General features: G+C 34.6%; 1 protein-coding gene across 1 annotated transcript; it reads left to right on the top strand.

Annotated features, from left to right (window-relative positions):
- Positions 1-210: 210 nt before the first annotated feature.
- On the top strand, positions 211-14,705 carry LOC120337115 (adhesion G-protein coupled receptor G7-like). The gene is made up of 22 exons (XM_039404839.2): positions 211-382; positions 778-866; positions 1,700-1,847; positions 2,189-2,410; positions 2,715-2,878; positions 2,944-3,079; positions 3,448-3,595; positions 3,828-3,946; positions 4,057-4,287; positions 5,589-5,692; positions 5,837-5,986; positions 6,746-6,952; positions 8,279-8,479; positions 8,791-8,889; positions 9,047-9,193; positions 9,904-10,010; positions 10,302-10,496; positions 11,550-11,698; positions 12,602-12,765; positions 13,071-13,238; positions 13,726-13,828; positions 13,957-14,705. The coding sequence occupies exons 1-22, from the start codon at positions 337-339 to the stop codon at positions 14,211-14,213; spliced, it is 3,354 nt and encodes a 1,117-aa protein (XP_039260773.2). The 5' UTR covers positions 211-336; the 3' UTR covers positions 14,214-14,705.
- The last annotated feature ends 988 nt before the right edge of the window (positions 14,706-15,693 follow it).

Here is a 15,693-nt window from a genome sequence, read left to right as displayed (position 1 = left end):
CGATCCATAGATCCATTTCACGTCCAACAAATGTATAGGAAGTAAATTTCATCCTGAATGTCCAACATAATATTGTATTTGGCCTGATCAAACACGAAAGTGCGTTGTTTAATATTGAAAGATCAAGCAATCCCATCCAACCTTTGCACGTCAAAGGTGTGAGTTTTCAAAGAGCGGAAAGACATATATCCGCGATTCTGATGCTCCACGACATTAAGGTATGAGCATTGAAATTAGTTTGAAAGAATTATGTTTTGCATATAGTCATGTTTTAAGTTTTTGGCAAAGATTCAGAATTAGGTTTAGAAGGTACAATTATACAAACAATTAGAAGATATGGTGACTAAAATATTCGCGATCCTTTTGTGTTTCCTCGGTCGAGGTATGTAATTTTGTTTTATTATGCTAAAATTCATAAAGCGATAAAGGTTGCGATAGATTTTGTGCATTTTGTGATAGAGACAATACTTAGAATATGTTCATATATAAGGATAATGGTTGAGTAAAAGAGTTGACCACTACGAAGGCTAAACCGGGCCACTGGGCGAGGTGATGGGCATGCGGTTTTATCATTAGATAGGCCACGAACAAATGCTTTTCTAGGTAACAGATTGGTTGGGGGTGAGTAGCTCAGTGTTTATGACCGGACAAATACGCAAAATGGAAACAAACTAAAAATATTCAAATGGGATTTTAACTACTATTGATCCAGTTTTATCCTATCTTTGGTCCCTTCCACTAGTATCAGAACGATTACGATCATATGTATTTTGTCAGCAACCGCCCTATATTGCTACTCTTGTGAAGGCGAAGATGAAAACTGGAGATGTAACGAAAAAGAACCAGTTCGTTGTCAAGATAACGAGGTAAACGTTTTGAAATTATCAGCAAAATTTTGGATATCATTAAAAACATATAGTTCGTTTTTAAATGAAATAACAAAAAGTACTAAAATTAGCACAGCGCTGTACTAGCTATGTGCTGCCCCAAGTTATGATATGTATTCAAATCTTTTAACTAATCATAGGATGGACGCTTCCCCGACCTAAAAAAAATTCTTTTTATACTGTACCATTCAGACTTTTTGAAATCCATTATTAAAGTTCATTCGCGATTTCTTTACATGTTCCTTACCATCAATTTGATTCAAAATATTTATCACCCTGAATTTAAAAGTACTGATAGCTAATCTCGGCCTAATCTATCGCCGGTTTTTGTGGACTTAACTTTAATGACTGCTATCAAACTAAAACTCATCGGAGACAGCCATTAATTACGAATTGCTGATATACTGAAACATGTGCAGTTCTGATTTCTCACGGAATTGATGATAATTAACAGATTTGTTGTGGTAAAATTAGGGCGAAACCATGTCGTTGTGATAACTATATACTAAACAGCAAAAATAATAAAGAAAGAATTTTTTTCCAAACACAGGAAACTAAGGCTTAGTGAAAGATTATTCGATCAATATTGGTATTCAGTGTGTCTATTATCGAACACAAAGTGGTTTTCAAGTGGTTTACTAAACTGTTGATGTTTAACCAAAGTCACTTTTCTTCTGCAGGATCAAGCGCTTCCAAGTTGTACATAGCTTAGTTGGAAGTGTCTTTTCGGAGACCTTTACAGTTATTTTTATTACAATCTATGTGGTTTTCAAGGTTTTATTTACATAATATATGGTCCATTTCAATCACAGGTATGCGTAACTGTGCGTGTTGATGGTCTCTATAAAAGATGCATGTATACATGTCCCATATCTAGAGGGGACGGAGATGGCGCACCATGTCAAGAATGTACGGAAGACTTATGTAATTCGTATGATTTTGGTGACAAAGGACATCTGGGTAAGGAGAAATAGCATTATGAATACCATGCTGATTATGTGAAGGCTAATCCGAGTTCATTTTTAATGCAGCCAAGGTTGGGGATCAAGTGACGTTTTTTTTTGTATCATGTGTAAAAATATCGCAATGGATATAGGCATTTAACGGATATCATGATATCACTGTTAGAGCGTTATGAGGATACCGTATACTGTAGCTTTTATACTCAAAACGAAATATTTGCTGTAAATGTCTACAATGGACAAGTGCTTGCCTCGAATATATATAGCAGGATAATTTTGGTTCTTTCTTGGCTCTATTTTTTTTGTTGGGCTTCTTATTCAATCTAAAATACTTTTCAGCTTCTCAGCAATCAAAAACTCATGCGGCAAGAGCTCCCAATGGCAGCAAGTATGTTTTGTATACTCGGTTGTCTACATATTGGGAAGCTCGTTTTAAGTGCATATCGGACGGCGGAACTTTAGCAACTTCCCACTCAGAAACAATTCAAAGATTTATAAGAAGAAACTTTGTTTCCAATGCCAAAGTTGCATCACTTTTTGAAATGGCTCCCCAAAAAACCGGTAAGAAAGCATAAAAGTTATAGAGCATCTTCACTAAAAACAACTAAAAATCATGTTGAACAGAGGTTTTTTTAATCTTTTGTGTTCTATTTTTTTCAAAAACCATAATATAGTGTGAATGAAAGTTAAATAAATACAGAATTTATGCCAGTTTCAAGTGCTCACTCAGATTCATTTATTATGTGTTTTATGTCTATTGTCCAGCACCTGATCTCGGTGTTGTTTTGATTATTCTAGTAATAGTAAAATTTATATTAACAATATACATGTGACGCATGCTGAGTTCGTATTTAACTACTTCAAGGCACCAACGAAAGTTCGGCTATCAATGGATTTTGGATAGGACTGAAAAGATATTTGATATCACCTAAAGATGGTGAAGTATTATGGATTAGAGGAGATAACGGCATGCCAGTCGGAAAAGTCGATGAGAACTGCGAACATGAACACCAAGCACAGCACTACCAGGTTTGCAATTTGAAATGTACAGCCCAGTCTGACTGCATTTAATTATACAATGACTTGTTTTTTAGCACTGGAGAACAGGACACCCACTAGTGGAAACAAAAAACGACGAACTCTGCGCATTTGTATCACGAGCAAAGAATGGTCGATGGGAAAGTTTAAGCTGTGGTCGTAAATTACCGGCGTATCTTTGCCATTATCCTAGTAAGATTTTTTGTTTTTATGATATTGAATAATTAAAGCGAAATGTATTCACTCCCAGAATAGGGGTCTCAAATGAATGAAAGTGCTTTGATAGGATGTGACGACAGACGTACGGAATTACTCGAAGAACGTCTCTGCGATATTGACTAATGCCCACCGATTCACACTGAAAATTACAAAAATTAGTAAGACCAGCTTTCTCCAATATTCTGGTGCGTTAAATACTACTATCCCGAAGAGAAAACTAACAGGAAATTGCCGATAAATTACCACTAATATTATGATAGCATGGAACAACTGTACATAATTTGATATGAAAAACGATCAAGGAAAAATTTTCTTTTAGAAATTGCTTTAAACTTTTACAGATGATGTCGTGCACAACTCCGTGGTGTATAACAGTAGTATTTACACCCACGTTACAGATGGAAGAAAATTTCCACATGTGCCAAATCATTGTGCAACATTTGGGAGAAAAGTTCCCCTAAACAGCAACCTTGCGGAGAAATTTTTTATGTGAGCGATTTTGAATTTATACTATACATAAATTATTAAATGATGCCAACTAATTAATAACTTATTTCAATAGATGTATACACTCTGTATTCTTTTATATTTTCAGACCATTATGCCGATTGCATATTCCAAGTTTTTGAATGAGTAGACGGAAAGGCAGGATTTGAACTGCGTAATAATACAACAGCAGTAAATTTACATGTCGAATAAATTGTAAACATTTTTTTGACAGAAATAGCAATTGTATTGAAAAACGGCCAGAGGTCACGCACAAGAGACAAGAAGCAGAACCGTCCGCACCGTGTGATGAGGTAGAAACAACTCTAATATGTGAGCGACCATTATACGCCGGTAGGTGACTGAGTGCACGTAATGTAAATTTCAGTTAAAATCTGAATGTTAATGAAAAGAGTTTTAATAATACTTTTAATCAACTATTCGATAACATTTACCCCACTTAGGTTGCCTGGAAAAGAATTCAGATGGTAAAAATAAAACCTCAAATGAAACAGCTATACATCGACCAGAAGACGATTTCTACAATACGAGTATGCCCACATTTTCTGTACCAAAACGACCCCAAAAAACAATAAAATTTTGTGACAAATACGTTCTTTTAAATGAGTCCGAACTTACGTTTCCAAGAACAAAAGTTAGAAGATTTGGATATTCTGTGGAGAAATGCCCTAATGGTAAGTGGTAGATGAAACGAAACTACAAAAGTTATAACTTTGCATCACATCGAAATCGTAAAAAGAATAATCAATAAACTTTAGAACAAACCATCAGTAGCCTACATTGGAATCGGAGAAATAGAAATCATCACATTTGTTTTATATAACAGGCTTTTCTATATATTTAAGCAATTGCGGCTTTCGATTTATGACCCCACTCACTATTTTAATGAATTTGTCGTTAACAAATCCAGGGCTGCCATTAATGCAATTTATTAAAACCACCGATGCTTGTACATGCACCTCTCCAAATATGAAACTTATGTATCGTCACGCTAATACCCGAATTGCGTAAGTCATTTTTAGCAGTTTTGAGAAAAACGTAAAAAACTTCCTGATGATGATGTTATGCCATTGAGAGTCAATAATTTGCCATGGTTCAATTTTTTGATCGTAGTCGGATTTAAGTTAATTTGTATGACGCAGTTAAGTGACGTCATAATGGCGCACTGTGACTTAGGCAGAAATGTGTCTATGATTTGGGGACATACGCAATTTTGCAACTTTATTATATGCACCAGTCCTGAAAACGAAACATTCCAAAACCGAATGTAATTTTCAGTATCTACAAAGTCTAATCCTCAAAATAGCTAATCAGTTTCATTTGCATTATTTTTTATGTTTAAAAATATATATTTCATCAATATAACACGTTCTGCACACCCACCGAAATAAGACTAAGATTAAGATTAAATATAAAGAATAAAACAGCAATTCACCCAATATAAAAGCCAACCAAGGTGAATTTGACTCGGATGGTGAATATCACAAGTGCATGTCTTCCTATACTGTAGTAAAAATTCAAATTAATACGCGCTAAGCTAGAATCCGAGATGCAAAAACTCGAAAATACTTCGCCAAGGTTATTTTGCCCTTGTGACGTCACAATAGTCCTGCGGTAACAATGATAATTCATTATGACGAACAATTGCACAAATGTGCATGTCATACTAAATCTCCATCTCTATGGGTTTCGGAATTCTTAAAATAAAATCTGAGTTAACATACAGGTGCGCAGCATTACATAAATACCTATTTTATAAAAAAAAAAACTCAAAATCGTCAAAAATGACTCACGCAATTCGGTTATTAGCGTGACGATATATAACTTAATTAAATAATTTTTCTGTCATTTGATTCACCGTTTACGGTTAAAAAGTTATGCTCTGAATTCGGTCAATAGTTGGAATAGGATCGTTTGACAAATCACCAAATATATATCTTTGCAAGACCCTAATAATATTTAAACAACTCAACAGGAATTCCAAAAGGATTAATGTTCTGTAGCGGTAAACCGGTTGTTGAGTTCACAGATTTGGTTCGGATGGAATGCGACAGAAGTCTATCAGATTCTTTAAGCGAAGTATATCATTTATATAAAGTGTTATTTAATAAGGTTACTTACTATAAGGGTGATGACCTATAAATGGTTGAGATTAATCTGGGATTCTATTTTTGGGGTGCGTATACTATTTTATATCTTCACACTTTTTTTTTTAATTTGCAGATATTTGTTGATGCAAAACAAAAAAATATAACAATGAAGCAGGCGACAAGAAAATTACACGCGATATTTTTACTTCTGAGTAATTTCACGACAAATAATATAACACGTATCATAGAAATATTATCCGAAATGTCGGAAAATAATTCAAAGGTGAAATTTTCTAAGACATAAATTACATAATACAAGGTACATAGGTAAAAGCACTTTACTTATGCTTCGTGCAACTGATATTGGGCAATGTTGCAATCAAAGTAAGATCTTAAATAAACAGTGATTAAAATAAAACAAACCTGGTTAATATATATGTATAGGTTTTGACTTAATAACCGAAATTTGTTTGTATTAGGGCTTCATGAACATATATAGTAATTTAATATATGAATATAATTATACTATGCAAATTTTAAATAATGAAGACGCCAGGACTCGACTTGTGGAATAGCAAACTACAATTGCCACATGTTTACAACAAAATTTTTGCTTGGAGTATTATATGTTGGATATTTGAATCCTGACGCCCTTTCCTATTATGTGTATACATATGTCGTATTGCACAAAGGTAAATATCATGGCAATTGAGGAATTGTACATCTCATCGTCTCAATTATGAAATAAATTTATGTACAAGCTAAAATGTGTCAAAGGAAAAGGATACTGGTATAATGTACTAGTTTTTAATTTGATAATAAGAAGCAATTTGTGCACCAGGGAAGTTGAATAAACACGTCGAATACTCTGTAGTCGTTATACAAAAACTAGCTAAGATGCTTGCTTAATATCAGGCTAATTGTATATATATCGTAAAATTAAATCGATAAAAACACAGGGATAAATCAGAAATAGCCACAGTTATGAACTCAGAGAACTGGAAAACACTACTGAAATGTTGACTAAATGCATGTTTTACAGATACCCCCTGAAGTATTTTCTGACATCATTGCAGCCACTGCAAAGATCAGGAGATATTTATCACGACACGGACGTAATAAAACACACAAAGCACGACCGGGATTCAGAACTCGACTAGAAAAAGCATTGGAGAAATTTGCACAACATGTCGAGATGGATTCGAATAATACACGACACAAATTTGAAGCGGATGGAATTGAAGTTGAGGTATTAAAATGGGCATGAAATGGGATGGGCAAACAGATTATGATATTGTTGCAATTGGGATTTATCTGTCTTAATCACAATACGAAATCGCCAATTGTTTAATAATATGCTACATGCTGAAGATTGCAGTACGGGTTTGCCTAGATTTGTTAGAATCTAAGTGATGAGTCTCGTCGGCCATGCTTTCGATCCAATTAAGTTTGAATGTGATCCGGCCTTTTATTGATAATACTACGATTGTAAAATAATTGAGTCACTTATTACAGACAAAAGTCATTTATTATGCAAACTAATGCGTTAAATGGGCTTGGTTTTGGAAGTAAATAAGAATTAAACTTGCTCTCGCCATTGCCAAGTGCACTCACATTTTCTTTTCGATTTCCAAATGTCGTGTTTTGCTTTTGATTTCTATCAGAGTAAAAAATTAAATTCGTAGAGCCATAAAGATGCAAATGGAAACAATATTTTGTTAGCTTTAAAACTGATCATTTAGTAGAGTAGGGGTTGTAAGCAAATGACCAAAACCACCACACGCTGCTTCAAAACACAGTGCTCGAAAATATTGGTCCAAACAATGCAATTAACTGATGATGAATTTGATCTTTTCGATATTTGCCTCACCTTTCGGCTGAACTATCTCTTTGTGTTCGGACGGAATAACTGATTCCGACTGAACTCAATCAATTTCTTAAAAATAACAAAGGCTTCGGGGCACACGTTAAAATTTTTTCCTGCAGACTAGGGTGCCGCGGCATTCAGTTTGAGAACCGCTAATTTAAACCAAAAGATTGCGTTCAATTTAAATCATTTCTTATTGCTGACTTGAAAATATATCACATGTGCCAGCGAGGCGATCATTCCATCATTCGGCCTTACTTTCGGTCTTCATAATATATATAATATATCAGAAATTGAATCTTTTCGGATTAGGAGAACACCTCAGCGATTTATCAATTACATGGACTGATTGACAATTGTAATTCAGTGGTATAATATGCAAATGAATAACACGTCATTGGATAAGTCATCTGTGATGTAAAACATTCAAGTACATATATACCAGTCGCTCTCACCCAATTAGTCAAATATGTATTATCGATGTATAGATAATCAATAATCTCCTTAACTCGATTTGTTTATTCATGAACGAAGACTGCGAAGAGTACAGTCAGCACTAGACAGTAGCTTACGTGGTATCTGATTAAAATTGCTGTGGGACCATAGCGATCAAGAAGAACAATTTCTTCCTAAGCCATTACTATTTATGCTTGGTATGAGACTATAGTACCGGAATAATTTAGAAGCTAAAATAAATTCTTACTTCAGGTTGTAAAACTTGAGCATGAAGACGACCTTGCGTTGGAGCATTCAAGTAATGATCGAAGATCAAATATAAAAGTGTTAGCTGATCCTCCGTTGCCGGGAAAGTCACCAGGATACGGAAACCAAAAGCAATTTCGCGCTGTTTTTATGTCTTATGATGATGATGAGTTGTTTCCAACCGATGAAAAAGTCGAAGTGAATTCAGTAAGTACATTTAAGGTACTGCCTAATTTCTGGCAACTGTAGATTTGAAACGTTTGGTAACAAATCACGGCGGTTCCAACTCTTGCTAAAAAACTCAAATGACTTTATTATTCTGTGTATCATGAAGATAATGACGATTGAAATTGATCATAGCTTTTAGTCAGTGAAACCAAAAATGTGCCGTTGGCTTTCTCACTTATTAAAAATAAATACTTTCTTGATGAAATTTCCGAAAATTTTGCGGTTTGTAAATAGTTTAATTTTTACTCAGACTTGTCAGTGTAAATATTTCAATTTATTCAAATGCTTAGGTTATATCAGCAACAGTTACAGACGGCACACAAACATACAGCGTTCCAGTCGAGTTTTCGATGCAAATAGCGGACAATAAGAATGTTTCTTCAGGAACGGTACGCTAAAGAATACGATAATGATTCAAATACTTACCTCACTTATTTTTCACAACGTCAGAAATATTCAATGTCTAAATTCAGAGAATATTAAATTAATAAATTTACACTATTATAAATGGAGGTGGAGCTTCATTTTTGTACTCTCGCTATTTAGTGTCTCAAAACGGAATGTAGATATTATGATCACCCAGAGCAGTTATGGAAAACAGACGGGTGTCGCGTTGAACCTCCGGTTATTGGTCAGAGAACCGATGTTGTCAGATGCAAATGTGATCATACAACAAGTTTTGCAGTTGTTGTGGTAAGATTCAATTTGGATGTATACAGACATCTGAATGAACCTAAGTTTGATTCCAAGTTTATGGTTCCAAGTATAGATACCAGATATAGTTTTTTTGCACATATAGCTATATTTGTTGAAGAAAAAGCTCAAATAAACACTGAATCACTAAAATAAACGGGCATATGGAGAACAGATTTTATAACAAAAATGAAATTGTAACAAGACTTTATGAACACCGTGTATATAAAAACTTGTTTTCCATCTCACTTTGAGTAATAATGTTTTAAACTCGACAATCTAAAATACAATATCACAATTTTAGACGACTGCGCTCAGTTCTTGACGCGTTACAATGTAGAGCAGAAAATACGTTTTATAAAAATAAATTGAATTAGTGTATATTTTGTCTGAAGTTTTTTGGGATCTAATCCCCATCAGCCGATTTATTGGAGTTACTGAAAAAATGTATTGGTTCGCTTGGATAGCGTACGGCCTTTGAGGAGAAGTTCCGCTATTTTCTAGTTCAGACAAACGGTTGAAAAGTGCAAAATCATCTATGAACCAAACGAGTCATTTTTTGTGGCTGATCATATTCGTACATCTTAAATTATAACATGCTGGTTTTAATTGACTTGTTATTCAAATTGATCATAGATATTGAATTTTTGTATTGAAATATATATAAATATAGCATTAAATAGCACGTTAACAAATATTTTTCTATTCAGAGTGAACACGTGCTACCAAATTATGCTCTGGATGTTGTGAGCACTATTGGAATGATTATCTGTATTGTATGCCTTGCATTAACCATATGGATATTTTTGTTTGTACCGTGAGTTATGCAATTCATCCTATGTATTTTAAGTATTTTACTAATAAAATATTTCGCATTACGGGCCTAATTGGTGTACAAAGCCGTCTTTATATTTTCGATTGGGTTTTCTTGAAAGATCTCTGCTCCATTCATTATATGCATGGTGTTTGGTGCGGTATATGAAGAACTTCAACAGTCAACACTGTCAGAAAATTGCTAGCTGGAAGGGTATTCCAGAATTTGAAGTTGATTCAAAGTTTTATGCCAGACAAAAACAAAATATCAGTAATATTCAATTCGTTTATACAGAGAACTTCGTCGCGTGCGATCTGCATTCACTCATATTAACTTATGTGCCTGCCTTTCCATTGCTTACTTCATATTCTTGATTGGGATAGAAGCGACGCGTAACAGACAAGTTTGTGTTGCTGTATCTGCCCTTATACATTTCTTCTTACTAGCAGCTTGGGGATGGATGGCGGTAGAGAGCATAACAATGTACAGGTGAGAATACTTGTTCAGACATTATTGGACACTTAGTGTACACATGATTTTGATGAATTCGTGTTGTTGCTATTCTTGTTGGACACGTAGTAGACATAGCAGCGATCGTTTCAATATTCTGTTGTTGTTCTTGTTCTTTGACACGTTTTTAAAAAGTCGCTTTTCTCTTTGATTACTGGACCAATTGCTTTGAAATTTTCAGTAGTTGAAGATTGAATTTTTTCTAGAAGGCTATTACTTTTATTTATTTTTAAATTTTGTATGAATTCTATTAAATTTGAAATTTCGTCCGAATTTTTTTTATCCATGGGAACACGGATTTTGATTTTAGTCCGTGTGGAGACTGGCTGTACGTTTCGATTCTGCAAAATTCCTGCTACTGAAAATCTAAAATTTTCTTGATGGTACCGGTAGCGTCAAAGGTACCGGTAAGGACTGATTCGCTCTCGTCTACGTGTCCATATATTTGAGCATTGCTCTCTTGTTGTTTAGGTGATTGTTGTTATTGGGTAAAATCGCTATTATTCATAGTAAATGGGCTATTCGATTACGGTACCAGGAAGAAGTTCCTAGAAGTCTATTACCCTTTTTTCACTTTTCCTCTGCTCTCATTCCTCGCTGGGGCGACGAGACCTGCAACGTCCCCTCCAAAGATTTGAAAATACACAGTTTTCCGACCAATTTTAATTAAATTTTGTTCACAAAAAGACACTTTAATACGTCATTTCGTTTTGTTAATTACCCATACTGTGCGCTTACCGCTAGGGTATTACATTCTACTACCAAAATATTCAATCAATCGATTTTCAGCAGTCAGATGTTGATGTGGTCAATATCCATTACTTCGACGAAGTTCTCAGCAATGCACTTTGGCGCCCCCGAGTGTGAAAGTACGGTACAGTACTGCTTCAGTACATTGAGCATACATCAATTGCGCAAAGCTGACTAAATTTGACAGACATAATTTAACATTGGTAATAGGTTACTACTAACTAGGCTGAACCTCAGAATTCCACTGCTATTATGAAGTAAAATTTTTCCACAATTTCGCAGGATGTTTGTTCAAACGTTTGATAGAAGGCACGCGAAAGACGAAGGGGTTAAATCTGCAATTGTTGTCTATGCTGTCGCAGCAGCAATTGTTCTCACTACTATAAGTTTCTCGATTTTATCGCAGTATATGCAATGGGATAAAGGAGCAGGTAAGACTAATTCATTATACGATATCCCTGCAATATGCTTAGAGCTTACATGGACAAACTACGCCCCGTTGAGCGATTCAATCTGGCTCGCCTGATGTTACCATAAATTTCTGCTTTTAACCAATTCTGCATGCACTACATAGTTGTTGTTATTGAAATCTGTATGGTGCAGTAGGCTTGTTATATTGTGATCGTAGTCTGGGTAAGTGTAGTTTAGGTTCCCACAGACTTTTATGTTATGGGGTGATAACAAAACTTCACGTTTTCTTGCTCACTGGACTCGACGGCGTGCTTTCCACCTTGTGCCTCGTGCGTTGTCGTGTGCGGTCATGCGCAGCCCTTGAGTTTCAATTTAGTGCCGAAAAAGTTTTGTTAAATTCCTCATAACGCTCTCCCTTTCTTTTTTCACGGTATTTTTTGTTCATAGCTTACGCATTCTCGCCATGTAATTTAGTCTATCGTTTTTGATGTTTTCTAATAATCTGTTGCTGCAAACCTTTTCTGCACCCTAATTCGTGAAGAATGATAGGCAAATTATTACGTCAGATTTACATGTTCCGCCAGTCTAGGTATTTTGACCTTTTTTCCAAAAACCTTTCCCACCCCTGTCTTAGAGCATGAGTCGGAAACTATTTTATAAAGTAAAAATATACCTTGATGAGTACCCGCAGGTAAAACTTTCTACCCACCTGCTCAAATATCCACCTATAATATGTAACCAAAAATCATCACATATAACTGATTTGATTTTTCGATAGCTCTTATGCTATTCGAGTTACATAGTTTTTGAAATGGGAATATTCACTTTGCTTTTAAAGTGGAACTGGTATTTTATCAAAATCTACATTGGGCGATTACACATTAACTCCTTTAATTTTCTTAAAACTCATTCACTATTTTCAGGTTGCGAAACTGATGTATGGTCAACCTACGTTGCCGAAAGTTATTGTTGGTTGCAAGGGAATTCACTCTATTTCGGATTTCTTCTGATTGTTGGAATATTTTTAACATTCAACATTGTATTATCTGTTGTCATTATTAAAGCAATAACATGGGGTCGGAAATCAGTAGGATTATTTTTTTTTATGTGTCTTAGGATATAATTGGACACGTAGTGGGCATAACGATCGTTTCAAAATTTTGTTGTTATTGTTATTATTTGTCTCCGTTAACACGTTTTGAAGAAATCGCCTTTCTCTTTGAATACTGGACCAATTGCTTTGAAATTTTCAGTGGTTAAAGATAAAAATTTTCCAGAGGGCTATGACTTTTTTTCGCTATGACGTCATCAAAATTATGTGACTCTACGTGTCCATATATTTGAGCATAGCTCTCTTGTTTTACTTCAAGTCAAAAAAATATCTACTTGTAGGTACAGTGTTCGATTGAAGAGAAGCCCATTATCCATGTTCTACGTGCTATACTTGTAGCCTTGCTTCTCGGTGTGGCTTGGATATTTGCTATACCACTGGTCGTATCAAGCAATGCCCTAGTGCAGGAAGTATTTGGATGGCTTTTTGCTATAACGACTTCGGCACAGGTAAATATATTTAGAAACTGACTGAATCATAGCCGATGAAACACAATGCCATACATATAGAAATCCTGTATCTGAGAATATAAGTATATATAAATATATATATATACAATAGCGCAAATGTATATTTGTGAATATTGGTTATTAGCACTTTTTAGTTTTCGTTTCATTGAAACTCAGCATAAATCACGATTGCCCTTCAATGATGCTAAATTTTAATATAAAAATGTAACTACTGTCAAGCATTTTGAATCTTCGTAATTTAACATTTAGTTTAAAGCGAATTTTTTGGACAAACTCTGTTACGATATTCATCACCTGCAATGAAGTCCGTTGATACTCACTTTTATGCATCGTTTCTAAATTAAAGTATCTAACTTGCATATCACATTATAGGATAATGAACGAATGAGCAATTTTATTTCGTTTGCTGTTGATTCTGAGAAAGAAATTGCATGGTGTCTTTTGATAACATTTCATTTTCTTCCAGGGAGTATTTGTATTCTACTTCTTCTGTTTAAGGCGAAAGGATGTGAGGCAAGCCTGGACGACGGCCATAACACAAAGATGTAATTTCCAAAAGAACAAAAATGGTAATATGACACATTGATGAAATTGTATGTTGTTAAGTTGGCAAAAACTAAACTAGTATAAATGAACAAAAAATGTAAAATACTGTAGAATTTTACGCTTCTTACTTCAAAACGCTTTGTTTTTGCAGAAGATGTCATCAGTTCCACAATTGCACAACCTTTTGCTCCACAAAGTGCTACCACGCGATTTGGAAGAACATTAACCCCCTCGACTGCTTCAGAAACAACAAGAAAAACAACGGTATCGATTGGGTCTACTTTTACATCACCTGGAAAAAATGCAAAACCAAACGTTAAAAATTCAAATGAAGAAATAGGGCAGACAAATCTTGGTCACAGCCTAGATTTGGTTGAATTTACAGGAGAAGAAGTTTTTGAAACATGAATATGTATGTATATGAGTCCAATGCAGGCCCAGATCTCAAAAGTACATCTGCAAATAAGAACTGTAAATTCAATTTTTGAACGTAAGACTATCTGCGCTCTATAGGTAATCCTTGTGAATGATTTTGAAAAAAATTCGAACCCGGTATCTCTTTTTAAAGCCATTAATCCGAAAACGAGGCTGATTCGAAATATTCGGCCCGACTAGGTACTCCAACTGCGCCGTTATAGATTTACATTATCATGTACACTCAATTTCTATATTTATCGCACAATTTGCTCAATCAGATATCTGTAATTTTATTACTTTTAATTCCATATACGTAATATTCAGTTCCATTCACAAATACATACTCATTTATGCACTGCTAAATATAACCCCTATATAGTATTTGAAGCCATATAGCCTGGCATGTGTTTTTAATGAAAATCTCGAATTAAAATTATGGCAAAGCATTTGAAAACTTGGCTATTTTGAACTGATAATATGGGATCCGAACAGCTGCTTTGAGAAGATTATAGATCTGTAAACTAAATTTGCATGAGGTTTGGCCGACACAAAGATTTGACTCACTTGATAGACCAAAGAATTGTAATTGAGGTGAAACGGTTGGGCAGTCACGTATAAATATATTTTTGAGTCCAGATTATCTTTATATGTATATACGATTCAGATAGTCACGAAGTATTGCAACAAGATGTCACGAAGAAGTCCATTCGTCTGGTGTCTGACCATTTGAACGGAAATGACGTTTTATAATACTGAATATGGAATCATATTCATGGAGTTAAAATTTCCAAATCGTTCAACGGATATGATAATGACGCATCTGAAGACCTGAATGAAACTCTTAGTGACGTCGTAAAAATAGTAATAACATAATCGTTGCCAGGTTCAACGGTCATAAATGAGCTGTTGATCTTTCGTTGAAGATTACAATTGGCGCGTGCTTGGGCAAATTTAACACAGCACAAGTAGCACAGTGATACTGAGCAAGTGGATCCCGTAATGCAGTTACTCTATTTGTTACATATAAAAAATCACATTATCGATTTTTAAATACCAATTTTTCAAATTCATAATTTCAATATTCGTCTGCAGAAGTCCAAAAACCACATTGATTTATGGATTGAAATATCTGTACATGAAAAAAAGAATGTTATTCATGAAATATTTTGGATTTTGGACAAATTGTGTTTTTACGAAGACCGAAACTTTTTTTGAAAGACTATGAAAGTTCATGGCATAGTCTTGACGAGTTCAAGGTTCATGAAATGCATGCGGTCATTATTCTACGCAAAAGGTTATATATAAAATCAAAAATGTGAGTGTTTCTATGTTACGAATGAAAATAAATGCGAATTGTCTAATACGTAAAAAATACTCATTGAATAATAGTAACTGATCTTTTTGCAATAACATTTTGGTGACATACTGGTTTTTAAAATAGTAGTGCAAGATTTTCTATTTAATAAGAAGT

Source organism: Styela clava, chromosome 1 (genome assembly GCF_964204865.1).
Source record: "Styela clava chromosome 1, kaStyClav1.hap1.2, whole genome shotgun sequence".
Classification (NCBI taxonomy): domain Eukaryota; kingdom Metazoa; phylum Chordata; class Ascidiacea; order Stolidobranchia; family Styelidae; genus Styela; species Styela clava.
The sequence above is the reverse complement of the archived record's forward strand: the minus strand, read 5'-3'. Positions and strand labels throughout refer to the sequence as shown.